At 41.4% G+C, this 27202-nt stretch overlaps 1 protein-coding gene across 2 annotated transcripts in view; it reads right to left on the minus strand.

Moving 5' to 3' along the window:
• LOC138213195 (heterogeneous nuclear ribonucleoprotein C) overlaps positions 1–23778 on the minus strand; it is a 38562-nt gene extending 14784 nt beyond the window's left edge. For both annotated transcript variants that reach the window (XM_069174126.1, XM_069174125.1), the window contains exons 1-2: positions 23589–23778; positions 16685–16760 (exon numbers count right to left, since the gene is read on the minus strand). In XM_069174126.1, coding sequence (XP_069030227.1) covers positions 16685–16760; positions 23589–23610 — 98 coding nt within the window. In that variant the 5' untranslated portion in view covers positions 23611–23778. The remainder of the gene's footprint in view (positions 1–16684; positions 16761–23588) is intronic.
• Between the last annotated feature and the right edge of the window lie 3424 nt (positions 23779–27202).

The following is a 27202-nucleotide window of genomic DNA, read 5'->3' on the forward strand; positions in this document are numbered from 1 at the left end:
GGGAGTGCTGGCAGCTTGTTCGCCCTCTCAGACATTCTCTAAGGACGGACTCTGAGCTAATCTACTCCCTCTTTCCTTTTCATTTAATCACTGTCGCTTTTATTCTCTCCATTCCAGTCACATTCACAATGTAGTACTCTGAAGCCGCCCTTGTTTTTGTAAAATGGAGCAGTGGTGCTTCAGACACAACCTGTTTTCAATAAACATATTCATATGCAGTCATATTTAGCAATAATCTCATTATAGATGTATTTATATTGGTTATGGTATGTGTATGCCACAGAAGAGATCGTAATCTTCAATAATTTTATATAAACTACATATCACTAATGAATCCAGAGGAGTGCCCGGATGTGCCTGTGCCATCTAATTCTAAAGATGCCACAACTACAATCATTAAAAATGTATGAATTGGCTGAAAATATATCAAAATAATTTTAATGCTATATCTTTTGATGTCTCTAAATTGGATTATGATAAGATAATTTCAGTGTTTAAGACCATCTTGCACTGTGATGCTGTGGTGTGTCACTTTGCTACTGCTTGCTGACACATGCGAGTCAAACTTCTACTTGTGCTTTTTGGGTGGATATTGCTTTTTGTTGATAGTAGTAATTTCTGAAATAACAGCTTTTGGTGCAGCCTGTTCTATGCTTGGCTGAGGGATTGTGTATGTAATGATAGCTTTTAAATAAATTAAGATGAACTTTGTTGACCTCTCACTAGTACTCTATTGTTAGATACATGATGCTTACTTCGTTTATGTGGCTGTTACTTTATCTGTTTTTGCTGAGGAGTGGCATTGTGCAAATAGCTGACAGGCTTGTCCTAAAACAACCTTATGGGTGTGTGGTTACCTTTGCTATTAGAGAATGTGGTGTGATGTTCAGTTCTGCAGATGCTCAGTGACCGGACCACTACAGCTATCACAACCGCAGGTTTGACATTGCTTTAGTGCAACAGTGCTGTGATGTTACTGGGGAAATCATTGTTGCATTAAATTAAGTAATAATGTTGCTGCTGGCCTCAGCCATCTTATTCCTGGATCACATTACTATAAACAAAACCATGAGCCTGATAGTTGGAGAATACTGTTAATAAAGTTTTAATGCGATCTGATAATAAGAGTCTACAGATCACTTTTCTTCACTTTTCTTGTGTTCTCCCTCACAATACATTGCACCGGCCCCTGAATCAATATTTCTGGTTATGCTACTGCTACAGGTGTAGGATCTGCTTAGTCATACTTTTAATTAGGGATGGGACATGATTTTTTTAAATTTTTGAATAGTCATTAAATATAGAAAATCCATTGGTATTGTTCTTCCTTACTTCCCCTGTTTTTACCGTCGCTTGGATGTAATGCATTACTCCTGTCAGAAGGATGCGGTAACGCACCTAAAAGCAGTCTGCCAGCTGCCATTAAACAACATGAGAGAAAAAGAACACGTTGCTACCAGACTCCAAAGCTTTGTAGGTAAAACTGTGTGGCGCTGTGAGATTAGATGCCAACAGCAGAAACATGCAAAGACAAGTACAGCCATCAAAAGGTTCTGTGTGGAACTCCTGCAAAAATAATTGAAGATGAGGTGAAGTGAAAACTCACTCAATTAATAGTCAAATAGGTCAAAGCAATTTTCGAATAGTATTTTTTGCTTAAAATGCCTATCCATACTTATAATTGTCTGAGTAATACCATTACCCTTTACACTGTGGTAACTACACTATCCCTGCAATATCTCTTGTTCCATTGGCAGTAATCTTGCAAACCAACACGCAATGCTGCTTCATGGCACTGTAGGATTTGTGTTACTTTACTTTCATGTCTCACATTATTTGACACCTTCATCTGGTTGCTTTTCAAATGATTCATCATGACAAAGGGAATTATCATCACAATATCACAGTATAAAATTACTTACAGTATGATACATGATTTTAGCCATATTCCCAATGCCTTTAAAAACGCACTCTCTCTCTCTCACACACACACACAGCACTGTTCACAAGGGAGAACTAACATTTAACAAAGAGCATCTTTATTATTTCCCGGGAGGCTACTTAAACATGCAGCGATCACACACTGCTGCTTTAATCGATGACATGTTCTGGATAGTAACCGATCAATAACACATACCCCTGTAATCTGCTTCTAGATGTCCATTACTGCTCGGCCCACTGGTATGCATTACTCGGATATACTGTGCGGACTCCAGGATGGTGATATACAGCCACAGGCCAGTGAGTGAGTGGTGCTAGAGTAATGGCGAATGGAGGAGATCATAAATTTATATCTTCCATGCATCAAGGTGAAATTATGGCCTGAGTGCCATTTATTCCGTGTGAGAAATAGCCGAACATAGGGAAGGGTTATGTGTCAGATGGCACTCATTCCTCTTCTCCTTAGTTTAAGTAGCCCTGAATGGCTGACAGCCCTTTAGGTTTGATTGCAGCACTGCCGTCAAAAAGAGGAGCAGAGGAGTGGTGCATTGATAAGAGCAGAGCTGGGGAGTGCTGCTGCTTCATCAATCAGGCATTGAACAGGAACCAGGAGTAGAGGTGGAGCACAACAGGCTGTACATATCAGACAACAGACACGCATCAGAGAAGAAGAGACTCATTAACCAGTGTCATTTTTGGAGAAAGAATTTCTCTCTTTTTTGGGGGGCCAATTGTCTATCCGCATGCATCCTTTATGTCCCCTTATAAGTGTACTCATCAGTGGTAAACTAACTCAAATGGTAGGAGGAGGCAATGCCACCTTGCCAGAGCTCTTAAACATGAGTGGATTGAATGGAAAGGACAGGGAGAGTGAGAAAGGTTGAGTGGAGCATTTGTCAAAGAGACAAGGAGGATGGGGACATTGGGAGGAATGAGTCAGATTCTCCTACAGCTGTCTGGGTGTGGACATTCCTGACTGATACGATCGGCTTGTAGGATCAGCCCTGGCAGGGATGAGGCGTGGTACGGTTACTGTTTGATTAGCCAGCCAGCTAGTGACAGTTGGAAATAATTCACATGCATCATTTGTGCTTTTAGCATCATAACCAGTCAACACTGATAGAAAACTGACAATTTCAGCATTACTTGATGTGTGAAGTCATAAGAGACAGTATTTGTTCAGTCTTTTCCCACAAGGGACAGAAAACGGTGTCATGACAGCCTGTAACCATTAAAACCGTAATGTCCCATTTTGCAGCAGGGCTTTGATTACACAGCTAAAGACAACTAAAGAGATTCAAACGACTGAAAAGAAGCTCTGAAACGCTAAAAACGCATCAGTGAGTGACAACAGAGTGATATTGCAAATAGAGGAGGACAAAAGGCATTAGAGAGGATGGGACAGGTCTGTGGACTGCCTAAACAAAAGATTAATATTATCTGCCTTTCAAATCAGATGGTGTTACAGTGCAGGTGTTTACTGTGATTAAAAAAAACCTATAAGTTTTTATACAAAATGCTCATTTAGCGCTCTCTAGCAAGACAGTACATGAATAAATGAATAACACTTTTTTTTTTTTCACGTTTTGTTGTTACAGACCAAATATTGATATAATCCAGTCTGATTGTGTGCTGAGTCTGGCTGGCCTCTGTTTGACACATTAATACAAAGCAAGGCTAAAAATAAAAGAAGATCAGAGACAAAAACTCCAATCACTACAAGGAATACAGTCTAATCTACAGCTGTGTGTGTGTGTGTTCTTCTGTGAATTCTGCGAGTGTGCGTGCTCAGTGTGTGGGTGCAGGTATGTATGCACACCATAAATATGTGCATATGTAGATAAGTGTGGATTTAGCTCGATGTGTATGCGAACTAGAAACAATCTTCTCTCAGTAGTGTCGACTGTGGCCTAATCCTCCTGGAGGCAGAGTGTTTGGAGTGGGATAAGTCCGATTCTTCTACATGACTTAAGACCATCTGCACACAACTCAACACATAACTAAATGAGCAAACAATGCTCTCCCCTTTTTTTTTTTTTTTTTTTTTTTTTGACCAACTTTGAAAAGAGCTTTTGAATTACAGCTCTGGAGTGAGGAGTAGTTGGAAATGCGGGCTGGTTAACATGTCATCTGTCTGTTAGTGATGCAGTGCAGATGTACTTCTTCATATGCGCGGCTTCTCTCCAGGAAGGCTGGAGAAACTGCTTTCTTTATGTGCCATTCATCAACAGCTCAGGGTCTCTTTGGGAGCAGTAATTGGAAAGTTCAGGGATCATGATATTTAGTGCTAATTAGCAGCATTACAGCGCAAGGTGACGAATGACATCCAGGGCACTCACAGAGACCCCCTCCACCCCAACCATTACCCATAAAGAGTATGCGATATCAAGACGCTCCCTCTAACAGGGTCCCCGTCAGAGTCAACTTAGAGCGCTAAGTTAAAAAGGTTACCCGAGGCTGCCTGGAGTAATTAATCCTTCCAGCCTTTTCAGCTCTGTCAAACCCCTGCATCGTTTTCATGTCCTGAACTATGCTGTTGTCCTGAAATTACTGAAGAATTAAAAGCTAAAAGTCATTTTGGCTCAGCTGCATGAAGGGCAAAGCAGCATGGTTACACAGCTAAAATTAACTTCTTTGCTCTCTACCAAAAGAAAAGTCAAAAAGACTAGACACAAAAATACAAAAGCTTGCAGCTGTGTCTGTCCAGTTGGAATTTGTCGTCAAGCCATGAAGCAAACAGTCAGCTTCTACCACAGCTAGCAAGAAGGGACATGAACATTTAGGGGATATCGAGGGCAAATAATAAGCTGCCATTCAGAAAGGCCCTCGTGAGAGCCGTCTGTGGTTTTAACTGTGATCGACAGGACTGACATTTGCCGAGTCAACTTCAGACTGCAGTCTGTGATCCTCACTGGACAAAATTTTAACCTCAGCTAACATCATCCGTCCTCTGTCAACAAGGTCCATGCATTCTTGTTAAGACAGAGACGAAAAGACGCAGAGAAATTAAAAGAGACGGGCATATTTAAAAGGACGGAGACAAGCTTACAACTTTAAATGTTTGTACAGCCCAGAGAAAAATTAAGCAGTCTGGTGCTGTAGGAAAGGAGCCATTAGCAGAACTTTCAGGAGATCCAGGAGTAATGCAGCAGAACTAAATGGTCAAACAGATGCGGTCCAATATTTTTACAGTGTGTACATTAAAAATTTTAAAATCTGATTATTCACACAGCACTCACAGATAATAACATTTTGTTGTTGTGAGAAGCATTTAGACATTAAGATTTAAAGAAAAAGTACAACTCTGAGAAGTAAATTTGTCTACCAAGAGAGATTTTTATAGACCATCTACACCATGCTATCTGTCCCTTTAAAATCCGTGGTTATATCAGGTCATTGTGGGAAATGTTGCAGTTCAATGAGCACAGCAGGCAGTCTTGGATTTGTACACAATTTTTTGCAGGGGTGAACTACTTTAACTTGCTCAGTATTTCATTCTTTGCACTTGTTATTTCTCAATTGATTTTCCAGAAAGTTCATTCATTTATATTATATAGTATATTGATGTTGTGATACAAATTTACATGCATCCTGACTATGCTTTTTTTTCTTTTTTCTTTTAACTTTAATCCCCGAGGGCGTTTCATTTACACCTCAGTCTGAGCTGTTATGTTGTCCTTAGACAGAACGCAAGGTGAATTTTAAAAGGTAGGGAGTCAGTGGAAAGACCCAAGTGGGTGCCAATTCGCCCACTGCTTCAAGAACTGAGCTGAAATGTAACTGCAGGTGTTAAAAATGTTTGAGTGAAAAATGAACGTGTTTCATGAATGTACAGAGAGTAGAGGAGAAAGGAGAGAGACTGGAAGGAAATAACTGAAGGAACTAGTGCCAGGTGAATACATTATGTGTATATATAGAAACCATGCACACAGCCCTTGCCATACATGCAACCTGTTCTACAGTGATCAAGATTTATAAAACAGAACCATGTGTACTCACAGTTTTATAAATGTGTACTTTTCGTTGTGAATCTGCAGAGTTTTTAATACATCTGGAGCTCACGGTGAGCCGGAGCTAAAAACCAACACACAGAAACACTCCCATACGCTCAGCTGCAAGCTGGTTTACAGCACAAGAGGTGCTGCCGTCAAATTTGTGTGGATGACGTGAACATTTTCTTTTTACGCCTGAACTGAACATTCAAAATCACAGTTTTAGACTTAAGGTTTTGGTGTAGGGTTCACATTAAAATGGTATTTAAGTGAACAGTAAACGTTGACATTTGGTAGCTGTGATAGTTAAGGTTATTGTTATGGGTAAAGGAATAAATTGAGTCAAACAATGATCCTCTTACTGATGAAAACACCAGCATGGGGGCAGGCGTGTCTGTGACATTTGAAGGGCATCATCACAGGTGAGGCTGCAAGAATAAATGGAGTGAAAAGCTGCAAGGAGGTGACTTTGAAGTGTGTGTGTACAATGTGTGTGTCCCTCAGGAGGCCAGAGGTCTAAGAGAGGGTTGGCCTGTTTTTGCTGAAGCATTAATTAGCATGAGTTGGTCATCAGAGAGCTTATGCTTTGGGAATTGTAGTCAAAGGAAGGCCAGACTTATTTGGCGTGTTTTTGAAACAGCATCTTTTGGGGATTTGCTGGTTTGCACCTCTAGTGGCCCTTTGTAGACTGAAAAGATTTTTCTATTTACATGTAGCTTCATGTATGGTATGTACATGTACAGTATGTGTCCACGGTTGTTTCGCTTTAATTTTGTGGGCCTCTGGAGTCACTGATATACCGTAGTACTAACCATACACACTCACACTTTTTTATATACTCACATGCTCATCTTTGCTCCCCGTCTTCCCCCTTGCTAACCCCCATTACCCCTCTATGCTGACAGAGAGCTTTTCCAGTCCAGGCCACAGAAAAGGCTCTCCTGCTGCCTCTCAAATGCTGACATGCTCAAACATACCCCTCACCACTCCTTCCACATGCGCTCCCTCAGTCGCTCATTGCTTGTTTTGCTCCTCTCATCCTATCTCTGTGTCACTCCCCAACTCTCCATCATATCGAACTTTGAGTTTGTTTTTTGTATGTTCTGGTCATGCTCTGTAACGTCACTGTCAGCTTCAATCTGGTGACCCAAGCATCAATGCGAAGTGAGAAACAGCACAGCAAAGCCCACGGCCCCTTAAAAATGAACACTGGCCTCTAGACCGTACTAACAGGCCAGTGAAGTCTACAAACTTTACCACCTCTCTGTGCCTAAGAAGCTGTGACATTAGGTGCGGAGTTCCGACACTCCTCGACCGGATTTTCTAAGTGTTCCCAGAGATATCGGCGAAAGTCTCTTTTGAACAATAGCTTGTATCGTTTTATATTTTACTGGGCCTGCAGAGGCAGGTTGCTCCCCTAAGCTGACTGACTGTCTAAATGCAAGCCGGTATTGATCGTCCTTCCTCGGGCCTTTCACACAGCTTTGCCGAGGACACATTAAATGTGTTATAAGTCATTAATAGCTACAGGCCTCAAATTTCACCTGTCTAACTTAAAATTTATTGACATATTGTGCTCTGACAAACTTTGTATTTTTTGAAGTAGCCTGCAGGTGTGTACTGACACCTGGGCAGTGTGTGTGTGTGTGTGTGTGTGTGTGTGTGTGTGTGTGTGTGTATGTGTGTGTGTGTGTGTGTGGGTGTGTGTGCGTGCGCGCCCATGTCTATGCACAGTGTACCCTTTGTGTACTGCGCTGGACACTGGGGAGCATGTGTCAGTGCATGACTGTGTTGGGTACATGCAGAGACATTGAATCTGTGTGTGATTGTGTGGGTGGTTTATGTGTGTGTGTATAGGGAGTAGACTCGTCCTCTTGCTGCCCCGGGGGCTCAGAGCCCATTTCCTGTTGTGCAGTGTGATAAGTTTCCCTGTCAGATCCTCCCAGCACCACTATATTTCTGATAAGCTCCACTGCTAGTTTTCCCGACCTCTGGCACAGAGATCAATTTGAGATTGATTCAGAATGCCCTGCTGGGCCGAGCTGGAAGATCAATTTGAGATGGATTGTTCACGCCAGGGGGCCAATGACACGCAGTGCAGTGCTCACTTGCGTTCTCTCCTTTTGGTTTCTTCACCCCTCACTTTCACTGACTCCTGTTATTTCTCTCTCTCTTCACATTTTCCTCTCCTATGTATTCCTCTCTCTTTCAATTGTTTCACACTTGTCCTCTCTACTGCTGTTACTCTGTATTACACCTGGCCTGTCTTTCACCTTTTGGCATCAGTCCTTATTCATGCCTCCTTTCCTCCCTCCTCCACCTGCTTTCTCTCCTCCCAGTGTGGAGCGGGCAGTAGGGATAAAGATGACTTCATTAGCACAGGGACCAACCACTGTACAGTGATAAGCCCTGCAGCACAGGAGAGATAACTCATCTAGCTTGGTAATGCACAGAGCTGCAGAATATATGGATATAAACCAATATGCTTGTACACACTGAAACAGCTAGAAAATATTTGTATTTCATGCGATAATGGTCATTCTTGCCATTGTGCCCTGAGCCACCGGTGTCACCACTGCTGGCTCATGACCTTATCTCCACATAACATCATGTCTGCAGCCAGCATGTCACTCCGTCGCCCCCACCTTCATACCGCTTGCTCTATCTACCCATCTCTTATCTTCTCTGTTATTCTCTACTGTCTCAAAGGCTTTGTCAGTGGCCCTGAAACCAACAGATGCACTTTCCTTCTTTCTCGACAGAGACCGACCTTTTCCCCAGCAGTACGTCCACCTCTGACTGCACTGACCTTTACCTACAGTACAGCCGTAGTCATCTCTCAGGAATGAACTGCAAATGGCACATTGTCTGTGCAACCATGCAGAGAGAAAGCTGACAAAGAACAGAGCAAAAAGCTGGACAGAAAAATGAAAATAGCAGTTACGCTGTAAACTTGATGTTGGATTGTAACGGGGAGCGTGCTGCAGGCTCTGACGAACAGTTAGTGGGGTGTTTTTGTCCAAGCAAAAACTGCCGCCACGGGGATATGCTCGCCATTATTGGTACTCACTCACTCAGCAAGGTTTGCCTGGATTTTTCTTTAAGAGAAAGGTAGCAAAGACCGGCGAAAGTGTGTCGCATGTGTCAGTTTAGAGTGTTGTGCACTTAAATGGAAAAATCACACACTGTTTGTCACAATTAACAAATAAAAGTGTCAATAAGGATTTAAATTTCATACCAAGGCATTGAAAGAGTATTAAACTTCCCCAAACAGAGTCATTGCAAAACAGCAGAACAATGGGAGCCCAGAGATATCATGTACCACTTGAGTATACTAAAGGCTTTGAATACTATGTTGTGTTGGAGTCTGATTATGAAATCTCACGCCTACAGTAGGAGTCCCACTGTTTTTAACAGCTGCTGTCACTACGAGCAACCATTCCTCCAAATGTCACCAATTTACATCGTTACTTGTTAAACAAAAATTACACTAAAAAAAGTAGACTACTGACCTGATTTTTTGGACCAGTGTTGGATATCACTTTGTTCAGCTTCTCCTTCTTTCATTCATAATAATATACAGATTAATGTGCTACAGTACTCAAGTCTTGTTGAGTTGGAAATGAGCCATGATGCCAAATGTGAACAAACACACACTGTGTGCTAAGATTTGTTTCACGTTTGCTGTGCAGTTAGTCAGAAGAGCTGAGTGGCCTGATTGTCTGCAAGAACAACATTGCTACTTGCAATAAAAACACCGATATATTAGTCACACAGGCGAAGAACTCTCTCCACACTTGATTTAACTTCATTTCACCGAGGTGCAGACATAAGCAGAACGGTCGTGTTATTTGTGAGGAGAAACTAAATGGCGAGAAATTCATCACTGTAAATTGAAGCGTATTACGAAATGCTTTTCAGCAAATGAACAACCCAAACCAAAGTCATGTTGCATTAGGCGATTTTTTTTTTTTCTCTCCCTATTTTGCCTTGTTTTCCTTAGTTAATTTTCTGGATGTACGAGAGTGGATCAAAATGTTCAGAGACTTCTTCAGTTGTGCACCAACAGTGCGCAGCAGCGTGATGTGCACTGAGCAGAGTGAAGGTATAAACCTCATGAGTAACGGCTCTACGCTAACCAAGGAGTGCACATGGTCCCAAATTAAAGAGTTTAGGGGTGCACAAACAAATTTAGGGTACGGTGAAAAATGTCCATGTAAAACAATAAATTAATAGGCACACTAGTGTGTACTAAGAAACACATCTGCACAATAGCACATACCATCAAAATCACACATTGGACCATGCAAATGCTGCTGTTATATATTACAAGACCAGCTCAAAACCAAGTTTGCAGCCAGACCCCATATGAAACCAGACAGGACTTTTAATTTTATATGAGGGCTTTTAATTCAAAACAATACAGGAAGAATTGCTGTTTGGCTGACTAATTGTTAACTTTTATATCTCAGTAAAAATGAGTAAAAACTAGTAGTTGTAAACAATAGAGCTGGGCGATATGGACCAAAAGTCATATCCCGATATGTTTTGGCTAAGGGGCGATATACGATATATCTAGATTTCTTTTTTCTATAAAGTGGGTTGAATATTCATTTGTAAGTCAAAGCTACATGTGAAATGTCATGAGCACTTTTATTAACACAGTGCGATCAAAATTAAATACAAAGGCAGAGTTTCCCTCTTGATTGAAAATATACTGCATGAAATGAATAGCCTATATTAAAAGAAACAAGTCTTTCTCCAAGATGCTGCGCGAGTTGGTTTCAACATCAAACAGACTGACGTGGTGCAGGAAGTGTATCGTCTCATTCCCTGTTTAAGGCTCAGCTGTGTTGTTGCTCTCCCAACCCAGTTAATTTGCTCTATTCTTCACCACTGCGGTTTATTAGCTGCTGTAAATGTAAACGTATGCTAATTCTGCTCACACACTCACAGCTCGCTTCGTTTAGCGACTTTTTCGCGGATCTCACAGCTCTTTACAAGCTGTTCAGATCTGTCAGCTGCGGCTTCTCTCCCTCTCACAGTCCGGCTCTCTGCTGCTCAGTGTGTCTTATGTTCAGTTATTCCTCTTCCTCCTGGAGTAACAATCCAACATGTAACTAATGGAGTTTGTTTGCTGTGAGGAAAGCGAGTCTCAGTGAATTGGTAGCGCGACCTGGCATTAGAAAACCCCCAAAAAACCTGATCATTAACTTCTACAGCTCTGAGGAGCCGGTTTGGGCCCCTCTTCTCTGCCAAAATGTATTAAAATTTCCCATCATGTCTCAGTTCTCCCTTTGTAACTTTTGAGTGTAAAGCAACTAAATAAATTAGTCGAAATGACAGGTAGAAATTATATTTACTTTTGATAAGACATGCAGTTTTGGAACATTTCAATGAAGACAAATATTGACACATAAAATGGGCTAGGACTCAAACCCATAAGTGTAAAAGATAAGAACAGATATTGAAAGCTATCACACTGATAACTTACCCGCAGAAAATAATAGAGCCAGTGCTCTGTTGCACCAGACGGCAATATGGGCAGCACATAATGTCAAGAGCAATACTCAATATAAACGATGTTGTCTCTTTCCATATCTCCGGGAAAAAAATATAGAGATATCGTCAAAACACTCGATATATCGCCCAGCCCCAGTAAACAAGCAGATATCTTGGGTTATTCTGTAAGTGGGCCACCGGTCGGTATATCTGCAGCCACCGAGAAGACTTGACGTTACCTTCACCTTCTGCTCACATTCAGTAATCACCGTTGTCAGAAGATATGTAACATTTGTAACAAACACATTTTCTATGTTGTCATCTCTATTCGCGCTTTGTGCCACTGCGTTATTTTTCCGACTCTCACATATCTATTTTTAGATGTGTACGCAAGTGAAATACTCGCACTGTAGACCCTGAATAAGTATTGCAAGTTACATCATGTGATCAACATCAGCGCCCGAGTTACACACCTTTTTTATGAACGGTGGTCCGAGTGCGTCTGTGGTTTCTCCAAGCAGCTGAAACTTTGTGTCCATCAGGAGCAGCCTCTGAACTTGTTGATCCATCCGCGTATATAAAAACGATCAAATATCATATTCATCCTACATCAGACAACTAATTTTACATCCTGCAAGACAATACATCTGGTGGTCTGCAGGGCTTTCATTGTACCCCAAACCCACAGGATCAAACAGCCCCAATCATGAGCTCACTCCAGACTTCTGCAAAGATCAGGAAAAACTGGTTTTTACGTATTCACGAGTTAACGAGCAGTGGCTTGCTATTTTGTCACATTACCAATAAATAAACACGAGTTATTATTTGCCATTCTGTGACCCTGTGCAATATGTCTCTATAAATAATGTTTATAAGTGTCGTTTAAAAAATTATCACGATGTTGTGTGTACACATTTAGCTCTGGGTGGCCATCATAACAGCTGACAGCCAGCTGTGTTGTGACACTCAGGACTGATGTCGTAGAGATATATCTGGCAGAAAGAGATCGTTCATAAAAACGGGTGAACTTCAGTGTTGCGTTCTTTACTGCAGATTGCCTCCATTTGCCCTTTGCCTTTTTACTGCTTGTGGTGGATTTACAGATGTCAGCCAACTGAGCCTCAGGCCAAATGCACACAACCAGTTAAAACAAGTGTCAGGGTGTTGCATGGGAACAAATGAGATGGAGGAAGATTAACAAAAAGATACTTGAACTGTAGGTTTCCTGATTATTCCCAGCACTGCCAGACTGTTTTAGTAGAATCACATATAGGACAAATAGGACATCGTCACCCACTGTTCCTGGCAAGTGCAGAGTTCATATCCACCTCTCCTGCCCCCGCCAGCCTTTTGAGCTTGTGTAACAGATGGGCCTGCTGCATCATTTCCATTCTAACCCAAACTCCTCTATGACTGGCCCCTCTGATAATTAAAACAGATGAGAGAATATTAAAAGAATGAAGCGCATGGAGAAAGCAGCCGAAAATACCAGAGACCAGATGTTCGGTACACTCTGCCACTCAGTGTTGAGTCCAGTCGCCTCTCCTCCCGCCTCTCCTCTCTCCTTTCCCTCTTCTCTGAGATGCAAAATGGAGCAGATAGTAGATGAGCACGGTAATAACCTCAACATAGACTGGGCACTTATCTCCAGGAAGGCTACAACCGCACAAAGTCAGGAGCAAACATGAGGGTTGCAGAGAATGCTTTAAAAGTTTGAGTGGAGGAGAGACTCGAGGTGAGCAATCGATTTTGTTAAACTTATGAGTCCCTAACTGAAGTAAATGTTGCTTTAGTGGTGTTGTTCTGTCTCCTCTATAACACTAAGTGGTTGGAGAGACAAAGGATACGAAAGAAGAAAAAAGGAAGCAATGCTATGCTTTTGTACTGTGGAAATCTTTTTTTTACTGGTTGACCATGTCTCCCAAATGAAGTCACACGCACAAACAAATACTCACAACATGCCCCTCTGAAACCCTTCCTATGAGACTTCCTATTAGCACCACACAGTACAGTACAGTGAGCTTTTGTAGTAGTGCACTGGAGCGCACAGAGGCCACGGCTGCAGCAGCAACAGCATCTGGGTTGTGAAACGCTTGCCGCTCACTCTGCAACATCCCTGCTTCCACAGCTGGGGCTCACCAAGCTAGAGGGGACCTGTGACAGTCAGGATGTATGAACGATAAACGATGACAACACACATATGTTGTCGGGGTCGCTCTGGAGCAAATAGCCTGGGGGAAGACATATGAGAAAGTGGCAGCAGGAAGAGAGGAACAGAACAGGGAGGGTGGGGAACAGGCCTGCTATCATGAAACAAGAAATGATTTGGAGTTTAACTGGGTTTAACTATAGATAGAGATTTAAATTTAATTTTGGGCACGATAATCCAACTTCCTGGCAGTTCAGAAAGGCTGGTAGCCCGCATGGCGTTGGATGAGCAGATTACACTGCTTTAGCATCTTCGACACGAGTTAGAAAGTTTGTTCGCAAAGTAATCTAGGCCACAGGCAGACGTGTTTGTTGGCCGGCTCTGTAAGAACAGTGGGAGGAGGGTGTAGACGGGGCACACTGCTGCCAACAGCACAGTGCAGGATTATTAGAGTCTGGACAGAGACATTTTCGGTAGCTGCCATGATTTACATTTGTGACTGTTGCTGTACTGTAGTTTCTGTATTTGGGAAAGGATTGTGCAGATTGGATTATCTGGTAATTAATTTTCCCAACACTAAAATCTATTTGGTATGCAGGCGAAATGTAGATGCTCCCTTTCAATAAACATGAGCACAAAAAAAAACTATTTTTATGTGTGCAGTTTCACATTATGCACATGTGAGTATGTTTAGCCATGCATCCTAGCTTTATGTGTGACAATGTTAGTGTGTCTCAACAAGATTGCAGTGGGATTTTGTACAGAAAGTAATGGGGTCCAGAGAAACACGTGTACAATTAGTACCCGGATGGCAAACACTGTAATATAAAAATGTAGGTCCACACAAACTGTTTATTTGCCAGTAAGAATCACTACACTGTTGTCGGATAGAAGTCCTCAGTATGTTTACTGTGTGCATGAAACAGGAGACACAAAAATATGTTCAGCAGATATTTTGTAAGTGAGCAATGGCCGTGTTCAGTTTGAGACAACGCTAGCCTGTCGAAAATTCACAGTAACATGTAGTGTACTACATTATTGTGTACTAAGGGAAGTACCCAAATTGAGACAGAGGGTTTGTCTTGTCGTCTGCGTGTAAAGCGTCTGGATGTGTCCACAAACCTGAAATGGCCACAGAAACCAACTTGGTCTGCATTAATTCAATGTCCTCTCTGTGAAATTTCAAGTGTGCTATATCGGGGCTGATACCTCAGGTGTTGTATGACTAACCTCATTAATGCATGGCCGCACGCGGTTGAATAACTACACGGTGGAGTGGGCAAATAATGTTTGGGGGTTTAAGGTTTACAGGAGGCAGAGATGGTCAGAGGGAGTGGAGGAGGGAGCACAGGCAGAGAGCGGGTTTAGCTGTTTTGAAGGACATGCTGGGGGCATAATACATAAAAACCCATACTGCAGTATCTATACCTCGACATGCTACGGTATGATATGGTGAAACCAACAGAGGGACAGGATTGGAGCCGCAGCTTGAATGGAAAACTATCAGTATTCATTGTGGAGCAGGAAGCATCTGTGGAGTCCCGGTTGTACAGAAGACAGAATAATAATGAGATTTGCTGATTAAGCTCAGGACAAACAAAGTGGTCTCAATATTACATCTGTTAATATTCATTTTCTCTTCTTGTTTGTGTTCTTAACCTACTTAGTGTTTGTGTTATAGAGGGAATGTCCTGCATAGTATTTTAAAATTGAGTTTTTATGTTTTGTTCATCCCAGTTGCTTTAATGTGAGTCTCTCTCCTCGGACAAGAGCATCTCCACTGTTAGCAAAAAGCCTTGTATGGCTGTGTGGATTCAGCCATCCACAGCATGTTCATTATTATCATTCATTATCTATGTAACTGGAGCTCAACATAAGCTTTCAGGAAGCCAATTAATAGCATTTTTTCCCCCTTTTTTTCCCCATTTAGTGATGTTTCTTAAATGCCTCGTATTTTGTTTCCACATCATGCTGTATGAAGGACAACACACAGACTTCCTGAGGATGCGCAAGAGAAAGTGCGCTGTTAGAGTCAGTGGGACTCGGGCTACAAAATGAGAATCTACTCAAACTTGTCACAGGCAGAGTACTTTCTGTGGTTTGTGCTCATTAGAGGAGCTCAGGCCTACAGAGATGCAGCCACAGTAAGATATGCATTTCAAGGAGAGGGCTTAGAGTAATGAAGGCGTGAACAAATTCAAACAAGCCCACACATTGTTGTCTCTCCCACTGCCCTCCGTTCCCTTCTCCAGCCATCTGCGCACACCATTTTACATTAGTGTAGCTCAACAGCACTCTATTGAACTGCCGACAATAAAGAGTAATCAGTTCCAATCATATGTGTGCACTACATCAACAGATAGATTAAAACATTGACTGATGGAGACAGCACCTCAGGCTAAAATCAATAGCAGCTTACATACACAGCTAGTATGAAGCTAATAACGAATAATGCTGCATTGATTGGAGAGCTGAGGTGCAACCATTGAGTTACAGATAAAGGGCTGCAGCACATAATAGAGCGCATGATTATCTCTGAGTGTGTGGAGGTTGGAGAGCGTCTGGCCCTGATCACCCCTGGAATAAACATGCATCTTGGGCAAATTGAGCACAAGTGGACGACTCTAAGTACGTCTTTTCACACCTACTGTTAGAATGCATCTCCACGTGCGTCTCTAGCGACCGCTAGCTTTGGATCTCACTTCCCTGTTCTATTGTTCTATATGCAAATAAAAGCATTATTTCCATTTGCAAAGATCAAATCCGTTGTTGTTTTTAACTGGTGGAAAGCAGCAATGCGCTTCTGGTGCCTGATCTGCCGGAAGTTAAAAGAAAAAAAGAAATCAACAGTTGGCTTCTTCTTGTTGTTTTGCACTTTTATATGATGCCATTGGCGGTCCGTCAGTGTTGCACAGGACACATTTGTGTACACTGCTAAAAGAATGGGACCATATGCGTCCCAGTCCAACTCCGAATGTAGAACTCAACGCGTCCTCAGTGTGTCCTCCACTCATGATTGAATCACCCAAGATGCATGTTAATGCCAGGTGTGAACGATGCCTTTGTGTGCATGTGTGTGTGTGTTTGTATGTGTACTCACCCATAAGTGGTGTTGCTGGCCCTCTTACTGGCTGCCCTAGAGCGGCTTGACTTCAACTCTCCACTCATGCTCATGTCTGCATGAAAGAGCAACCAATTAGCTTTGTACAAATGCAGTAAAGAGCAACATAACACAACAAAGGAAGAGCACAAAACACACACTGAGAAGACATTTTTAGATGATTACCCAACCTGCACATTGTCCGGTCATGTTTATCTTAGTCTCGCGTTCACTCTTTATTTGAGCAAAATTAACAGTGTGTAGTAGCTGCTGTCATCATTTGACATGATAACGACTAGAGGGACAGCTAAGACGGTCAGTAGCTTTTTTCACGTCCATCTTCCAAACTGCTTTTGCCACTTCGAGCTCGCTGTTCACTTCTTTTTTTTGTCTCACATTTGTAACAATATAGCAGAAACTTGGTATAATCTTTGACTTGTCTCAAAAGCCGAACTTTCGCCTTTGCACGTCTCTCCTGCAAAAAGAAAACTCTATACACACGTTCTCGTTTGCTAATTAACCACAAGCAACCTTGATTACAGAATATGCCAACGGCATACTGCTCACACTGTGGTCACCTGATTTACCAAAGGTGAGTAAAATAGAGATAAAGGCACAAAGAGAGAGAGAGAGGAAACGAGAAGGGAAGAGAACAGGAGAGGAGAGGGGTCCGTTCTGACATGGACAGATGGGTGGTGAATGGAGTGTGACTGGGCCAGCTGCACATACACTCACACAGCGTGACTGTCAAATGGCTGGAAGCTACAATTAATTAAGTATGGGTCTGAATGTGTGAAAAGAAATTTAGACATGTGTATGTGCCTCTACCTCCCACAGATGAGATAATTTCCTGACAGTTTATAGTCAAACAGTGACCTGCTGGATGGCTTCTCTGCAGCTAACAGTGTTACTGCTGGTGAGGAACTGCACCCCTGCTGCTGATACCTTGATGATCTGTCTGAGCCAATGCATACATTTACACATAGAAAACTGCCAATGTGTACGGAAGAACACACAAAACATAAGGACATGTTTTAAGTACATCAGAATGCATTTAAGTGCCCATATTTGAGGAAACAAACCGGCAATTAAAATGATGGCGTATGTGACACATTTTTGTAAAAGATGGTGAATATAGTTTTGGAATATAACGGTCAAACAAGTAGTGTCGTTAATTGATTTCATTTAGCCAAAAGCTCACTTTATTGATCACGTTATAAATAATAAACTCACACTGGGCAGGCCATCTTTTTTTTGTCAGTCACGTGATTACCAGATACTACGTCTTCTTAAACTAATGGACTACTCTTTACACACGCCTGGCTTTGTGTAGCAGGAAAACACAACTGACTTTTACGATGTGTTTGCTGAACAACATGATGACTGTATGATTGACTGCATGATGAAGCCATTACACAGAAAGAGAGGGGAGGATGCCGCTGAGCACAGTTGTCGCTCTCAACAGGAGCGAAACGTCAGGAGGTAATCAGAGTGCTATTTGGTAAACAAAAGGCTATACGCCACAGTTAGCTTCTCCAGTGCAGACTTCACATAGAGTGCATCCGGAAAGTCTTCACAGCGCTTCACTTTTTCCACATTTTGTTATATTACAGCCTTATTCCAAAATGGATTAAATTAATTTTTCCCTCAAAATTCTACACACAATACCCCACATTGACGATGTGAAAAAAGTTAGTTTAACATTTTTGCAAATCTATTAAAAATAAAGAACGAAAATATAACATACATAAGTATTCACAGCCTTTGCTCAATACTTTATTGAAGCACCTTTGACAGCAATTACAGCCTCAAGTCTTTTTGAGTATGATGCTACAAGCTTGGCACCTATTTTTGGGCAGTTTCTCCCATTCTTCTTTGCAGGACCTCTCAAGCTCCATCAGGTTGGATGGGGAGCGTCGGTGAATAGCCATTTTCAGATCTCTCCAGAGATGTTCAATCGGGTTCAAGTCTGGGCTCTGGCTGGGCCACTAAAGGACATTCACAGAGTTGTTCAAAGCCACTCCTTTGTTATCTTGGCTGTGTGCTTCGGGTCGTTGTCCTGTTGGAAGATGAACTTTCGCCCCAGTCTGAGGTCCAGAGCGCTCTGGAGAAGGTTTTCATCAAGGATGTCTCTGTACATTGCTGCATTAATCTTTCCCTCTATCCTGACTAGTCTCCCAGTTCCTGCCGCTGAAAAACATCCCCACAGCATGATGCTGCCACCACCATGCTTCACTGTGGGGATGGTGTTGGCCAGGTGATGAGCGGTGCCTGGTTTCCTCCAGACATGACGCTTGGCATTCAGGCCAAAGAGTTCAATCTTTGTCACCTCCCTCCCGCCCTTCTCCCCCGATTGCTCAGTTTGGCCGGGCGGCCGACTCTAAGAAGAGTCCTGGTGGTTCCAAACTTCTTCCATTTACAGATGATGGAGGCCACTGTGCTCATTGGGACCTTAAATGCTGCAGACATTTTTCTGTACCCTTCCCCAGATCAGTGCCTCGATATAATCCTGTCTCGGAGGTCTACAGACAATTCTTTGGACTTCATGGTTTAGTTTGTGCTCTGACATGCACTGTCCACTGTGTGACCTTATATAGACAGTGTGTGCCTTAACAAATCATGTCCAATCAACTGAATTTACCACAGATGGACTCCAATCAAGTTGTAGAAACATCTCAAGGATGAACAGTGGAAACAGGATGCACCTGAGCTCAATTTTGAGTGTCATGGCAAAGGCTGTGAATACTTACGTACATGTGATTTTTTTCATTTATTATTTTTAATAGATTTGCACACATTTCAAAAAAACTTTTTTCACATTATCATTATGGAATATTGTGTAGAATTTTGAGGAAACAAATGAATTTATTCCATTTTGGAATAAGGCTGCAACATAACAAAATATGGAAAAAGTGAAGCGCTGTGAATACTTTCGGATGCACTGTACATGCCCACACATACACGTAAATATATTTTCATTGTTTTTTGCAGTGGTTTTCTGTTTTGAGGCAAAGATGTTTTCTTTTAAGAAGCCAAACTGTGTTTCCTTCTTTCACTTAATACTCAAAAATGTCTGTGCAGTTTTGTAAAGTTACCTTAAAGCAGTGGCTCATCAATGAGGACTGTATTGCTGACAATGGTTCGTGATGTCGGTTCTCTCCCTTTAGTGGTGAGCCTCACATGAATTTCCCCCACCTGCTTCCTCCCTCTCTAAATACCACTTACTGCACATGTTCTCCATAATAACCAACACTATTCTCATAGTGTGTTGACTGGCGCGATGATGAATGCAACAATAATGGTAATTGAAGGTTGCTTGTCATTGTGCACAATATACATCTTTTTCCCTTACCATTAGCAATATCACTTTACTTTAATGAATAGGTAACAACACTCTGCAGTTGTAAGACACTTTGGACAGAAGCATCTGCCAAATGATTTGTAATGTAGGTGCATGCAAATATAAGAAGTATTTGTAGGTTTTGACTAACCTGGCTCTGCTCACATATTGCTCACAGCTTTAGTCTTCACTGTGATTATAGTCTGAAAACCCTGTTCGCATTAAGGTCTGCTCAGACACTCCTTTGGGCAGACCAGTCAGCAATCACTAGGGGTTTCTAAATTATGTTGAAGTCAGGCGTTCGTTTCTAAATGTGGCTGGTGGTTGGTTGTAGAGCCAGATGAAGTGATTTGGTTGTCAGTTGTTGCAATGTCAGCATGTTAAGAAATTGACACTGGAGCACAAACAACGCCTAAAAATGTCCTTTTAAAGTCTGCAGTGGTCATTTACCGACATGGTTTTGCACTCTGTTCACACTGACGAAGGCTGCCTGTTGCTTATAGCTTGGTTAGTTTCAGCGCACAACATGCATTGTATGGTGGACAATGCAGATTGGTTAAAGGCTGCTCCAATAGAGGTCTATTCCCATTTGGATGCAATGAATGAAAACAATCTCCAATGGAGCGTTGCCAGAGGAGTGTATTCACGCAGTGAATTTGAGTCTGGTAATACCACGTTAAAACATGACAGCACCTCTGTGATTCATGGAGAACGACAGGTTATTTTACCATTCCAATGGCATGTTTCCTCTTAATTATGTTGATGTGCCTTTATGGTGACAGTGTCATTACTATGGTTGGCTTGTCATGGTAACATTGTACCCTGAGTCGTGATTCCTGTTAAAGACCAGCAGAATCGGGAACAACCGCAAAAGACTCCAGCTAAAAACTGTCAGGTTACACTACTATCCTGCCAATATACTATCACACAATAGTATGATCTAACAGAGAGTATTTTGTGAAATAGGAACAAAGGGCACCAGAGGACACATCAAGGTCACATGCGATCAGCAATAATGAGTTATAAAGCCTCAGCCTCTGCCACAGTTCTCTGTCACTGTGCTTTGTATCAGTGGATGTCAGACTGAGTGCCAGACTGTCGCTTCATACATAGCCAAAGGGAGATCTGGCTTTATCACACTACCTGGAAACAGAATTACACAGCAACAATGTGCTAAAGCTTCTTTTATTCAGAATTTCCAGAGGAAGCAGGAGAAGACTAGTGACTGGAGTAGATTCCCCTGAAAGATCCTGGTCAGTCAGTGAGCTCCCACCCTGCTGAAGTGTCCTTGAGTTCTCTACCATCCCCAGGAAACCTGAACCTGTTTTCACTTCCCTGCACACACTGTTAACAAGGCTCTACTTGTAGTTACTTTAGGTGACACTTGTATGCAACTGCAAATCTCAAGAATATAACATCAGGACAGTCGTGGATTCTGCAATACTTTCATTTCGGGATTTTCTGCACAGCCCTCATTTTATATTAACAGACCTTTTTAGCAAACAGCCTAATCTTCTGCAGAACCACGCACGCATACACACACACACACACACACACACAAACAAACACACGCACACGCACGCTGATGTGACAGTAATATGATCAGATAAAAACATAGCTTAAGTTGAAGTCTTCTATCATCATTTAATTTCTTTCCGATTATTCAATTTTTCACGCGGCGGGTTGAGCCGCATCCTGAAATGTTTGATGTTTTTTTTATTTAATTCAATTCAGCATCTAAATCACGTAACCGAGATCACAAATGCTTAAGCTGATGACTTATACAGATATTTGAGAGGCATTTCAATCAAAAAACGTTGTTTTGTAATCCTGCTGACAATTTTTTTTCTTTTCTCAAACGTTCCACCCAAAGAGACAAACAAAAATTAAATCAGCTTTGTATGTCCTTCCTGCATTGTTTTATTTTTCTATATTGGACATTTTCCCTTTACTGCCTAATACTGCAACTCTTTCTCCTGTAATTGGTACTGGAATAGCTAAAGATAACAATCGTTCAATTGTCCTTGCTCAGAACAAATCCATCAAGATAAAATACTCTTGACGATCAAGCTTAAAAAACAGATAGGTAAAAAATGCAACACATTTCTTGACCTGTTTCGGTGTAGTTTGAGTACCAGCGCAGCCATCTGTATGCTTTGTTGTCACATTTCTCTTTGCACCCTGCAATGCATTTTGATGGTAAAAACGTTTTATAGATCAGAAAGAAGCCATTCTGATGTTTTGTGTCAGGTTTTAATTGGATTTGCTGTCATTTGCCACAAAATGTATCAATGAATCCAAATTGTGGTACCCTACATATAAAGGTGTCTTGTCTGTGTGGATGTAAAAGTGTGGTGTGCATGGTTCTTGCTAATAAGCCCCACTCTCTACATCTTCCTACGCTGCAACTGACCTTAAGTCAAACTTAGAGCCAAGTGGACACCATGAAGCCTTAGTTTACACTCCCATGATTAAACACTGTAATCACAGGCATCACTGCAAACATCTAACATTACCACCTGAACAGATAAAAGAAAAGGAGAGCGATAGGAAAGATAGAGAAGGTTGATATGAATAGATGTTATGTTGCAAGAGATGCTTATGTGTACTGTGCCAAAAAGAAAGCTTGCATCTATACACCACAGCCGTGAAACAGGAGGCAAAGGAAACCGCTTGCATTACAGTGAGGGAGATAAAGCAGTGACTTAAGTTACAGACCCTGAAAACATCCCACTTCACACCAAATCAAATAGCGATAGCCAAAGACTTGACTTTTACCGTCAAGTCTTTCAGCCTATATCGAACATCTCTGAAGCTTTTGCTTTCCAAACAAACATGTAGCTTTCTGAGTTGCCTGCGGTTTCTGAACTACTGTGGAATTTTTTTGTATATGTAGCTGCTCTGCCTGGGTGCTTCTTAAAGTACTCCAATTAAGAGTGGTTCATAAAAACACTATTAATCTACAGCTGTAGAAAAAGGAAAACAAAATGTATGCTCAATACATCACCAGAAATAATTTATACAAAAAAAATTAAGCCGTCAACCATTTCTGTCTCACCAGCCTTCTTGTCCAAAGACCAGGTGCTGACCTTGCCAGTGCAAGAAACAACTTTACCTTTGATCAGGTACCTCACAGTTTTGTTGGAAAGATATATTTGTTTGAAGTACCTCTTTAATGCATCACAGTGTTCACACCCAGCTCTACTGATGTTTCCATAGGACCCTTTCTAAAAAAACTAAAAAAAACAATGTGTAGGTATGGAGAATGCCAGAGAAAACGGCTTTGAGGCACAAGTGAAAAGAAACCTGTGCTACAGAATGAAGTGCAGAGATGAGCAAATACAGGCTGAAAGGCTTGTAGAGGGAAAGGCTAAAAATGGCAGGGGGAGAGCACAGAGAGGCACAGTGGAAAATACTGGCTTTCAGAAACACTGTGCTACATACAAACATCCACTAATACATAAATACACACACACACACACACACACACACACACACACACACACACACACACACACACACACACACACACACACACACAGGAATATACTCAGTTATACTCACATCTTGGGCTAAACAGGGTCATATCAGGGATGCAAAACAACCAGAAGACTGACAGTGGAAGGACTAGTTGAGGATTTCTTTGCTTCTCTCTTGTAACTCTTTCTTCTTATGTCCTCACTCTTGGTGCGTGTGTGCGTTGTGTTGATTGCGTGTGTGTTCAGGCTACCATTAGGCTGACTGCTGTGATACTACTGAGTCAGTGTCAAACCAGCCAGAGAAGCACCAATGGGATGTACCAAATGTTTTCTTGTGGAAGGGGTGGACAGGGGTGCTCTGAGCTGTACCATTAGCAGGAGAACTGGCAGGAGGATTGGATGAGTGTGCAGCTGGTTCCCCCTCAGCAACAGGAGCTTGGCTGGAGCTCAGGGCTTACAAATTCCAGCCAGGCAAAGAGGAAGCTGCTTCAGCTTATGTGTATGTGTGTGTAGCTTAATGCAAATTTCAAACAGCAGAAGCCTGAAATTACAGCTGAGCTCATGCTTCTTTTTACATTTCACTGACACTGAATAGACCTAAACAGTATATACTCTGAACAAACAAAATGACAATCACACGAGGGGGCTGCCAGAAAACAAATTGACCAAACATGTTGTGAGAGGATGATTAATGTATATATTAATGACTATCAAAAAGTGAGGCATTTGTGAAATAATGTACACACTGAGGACTTTCGCACACACGTCTTGAAGACAAGTGCATTTTCCCCGATGTAATTATGTAAGACATGAGACAAAGCGATTCATGACAAGTACAAGCAAGTGTATTTGATGAACAAATTTACAAACATGAGTTGAAAATGCTCAGACAAACAGTGACTTAATCGCTATGCCGAAGCTAAACCATACTGGATAGACCAGCTACATGTAAACAAACAGAAAAGATCCTGAAGCTTTTATTACAACTCCAGTAATATCATTATTATCTTATATCACAGCATTATTTCCATCACTGGGATCTTGATCATAATTAATACTATATCTGAAAACACACCAACTCAGAATCACTTTTTACATTTTGCAAACTGTGCATGCTGTCTAATCGTTGTTCCATTTTTGTTGCGCACAGTAGTTGATGAGAGAATACACCTGAGGGCATTTAATCTCTCTCGCTCCCGAGAAGGGGCTTTCATGTGGGTTTAATTAGCTCCTTTAACAACCAACACAGAGTAAGAATGGCCGCGAGCCAAACTTTAATCTTAGTCAACTCTAAAATGATTATTACCTCTTTTCACACTACACTTAACCCAGGCACAATTGCATTATTCAATTGTTAACCCTTTGATAACTGTGTTCTCAGAGCTGTAACATGCAGATTAATTAGCCCTGAGCCATCAGTCTATAAGGTACAATAGCACCGATTTAGAAATATACAACGTGAGGAGTAGTGTCTCTGTTTCATTATGAAATTTAAATAGCTTTCTGCTTATAGTACATTCAGCTATTGCTTTTCATGTTTCCATTTATAAAGACATTTGAAAAAACAATATAAATATATATAATATAAATCTAATTCTAAACCAGCTACCATATGAGTCAATGTTCTTTTAAAATATTTAAAACCAGATCATCATAAAGTCATTTTGACAAGGTAAAAAATTTGCAATGTTACATGAATAACAATGTATATATTGATACAGTCTGAGCTTGATTGAGGCTCACAGATGATGCCCCATTTATTCCAATCAAAGATGATCATCGAGTGTATACACCTGTGTTTACTTATGGTGGACTATTATATAAAATCTACTGTGATCCAAATGACTTTTCTACCATAAAGCAGGATATTTTGAATAGCAGACTAATTCTGTCATGTTTGTATTCTGACCTGTAAACCAAGGTTAATATTTGTGAATCTTAAATTAGAGCCTAGAAAATCTATTTTGTGTGTGTGGTGTCATCTTTGTGTAAACAAAGAATACACACATCCAGAGGACAACTGTTCGATGTGGAACAATAACAGCAGGAGAAAAATTATGTAAGCCTATGTACTAGTTGAAAGATATACTTAAAATAAAAGTGATTATTTTGCCGCAGCCCGTGGGTCACTGTGCTAGCCCAGCTGAGCCACACAATCACACAATCTTGATAAGACTCAGGGCGTATAATTCGCATCATGGATTTGATTGTGATAATTCCATATTTTTAAATGACAGCTTTAGTCAGAGTTTTATGGCTCCTTCTTTTGTAATCATTGTGTTTGGCAAACATGTTTTCTGGGCTTAACCAGCTTCACATGAAGTACAGTTCAGACTGTGCTGCACCGTTGTAGCACAGACCTGCGCTATTTCTGAAGGCTTGTCATGAACACAAGAGCACACACCAAAAATACTATAAATGTACTCGCTATTTGCAGTCCTCCAGACTGTGGAATATCGCCCACATTTATTTTTTCATGGCTTTCACTTCATCCAGTCCTTCCAGATAGGTGCATTTGGGTGCTCTGTGAGCTATCAGAGGAATTAAAAGGAAAAACAACAGAGAGGTGAGGGGGTGAGAGGGATGGTAGGGAGGGTAAAAGGTAGTAGAGCAGAACTCGGCTTGACGCAGTCCAGCAGTCTGACTCACCCAAACAGAACGGGCTGAGTGGGATGGGGGTACGCAAAGAGAAATGAAGGCAAAGAGAAAATTAGCCTGCCGGCTCATGAAATGTTTGGAATGAGTTCAGAAGTGTCACGAACACAACAAATATGGACAGAATAAAACGGGGAAAATAATAAGGAAAACTAATACTAAAATAAACAAAATGCAGTTGACAGCCATGCTTTTTACCGACTCATATTATGTACACAAGAAAACCTAAATAATGTGCTCACAAGAATGGGACAGATGTGAAGCCACAGTGACCTCGACCTTTGACAACCAAAACCTAATCAGTTCATTGTTGACTTCAAGTAAACATCTGTGCCAAATGTGAAGGAATTACCTAAAGGCATTCCTGAGATATTGTGTCCACAAGAATTGGTGAATATGAGATCAGTGTGACCTTGACCTTTGACCCAAAACATCAAATCAAGTCATCCTTGGGACCAAGTGAATGTTTGTGCCAAATTTGAAGGAATTCTACATAGATGTTCTTGAGATAGTGTATTAACTAGAATGGGATATTTGGACAGACCACTGGAGAACATCTGGTTATGGCTATCACCGTTGCTGAAGCATAAAATATTTAGTTGATATACAGGTACTTTGTTGCGGAATAGGATGTACAGGTTTGGAAAATGAACAAAATACAGATGATACATATGAAAGTAGAGGATTATTTGTGCTGTGTTATTTCACAAAACGTAGTCCACAAAAAATAAGGAATCGTAACATGCATTTATGTAGAAACTCAGTTGTAGGCCAACAAAAAAGATTTGTTTTAGCTGACTTACACAACCTGTGCTTAGCTAACTGACAAATTGACCACAGAGCAAACCATATGCTGTGGGCTATATACCGTTAATTAACTCTCATGAGGAGGCAGGCAGCCATGCTGAGGTTTAGCTAAGGACTAAAGACAAAACAACAAACTCAAAAAAAACTTTACCAGCCAGAAAACTTAACTGGAAAGACGGGTTGCATTTTTGTTTGTTGATGGATCCAAGAGAATTCAACACTAAAGTCAAGATCTTT

This window comes from Embiotoca jacksoni, unplaced genomic scaffold (assembly GCF_022577435.1).
Source record: "Embiotoca jacksoni isolate LCO1_2020_lvr unplaced genomic scaffold, fEmbJac1.0.p SCAF_6, whole genome shotgun sequence".
NCBI lineage: Eukaryota > Metazoa > Chordata > Actinopteri > Embiotocidae > Embiotoca > Embiotoca jacksoni.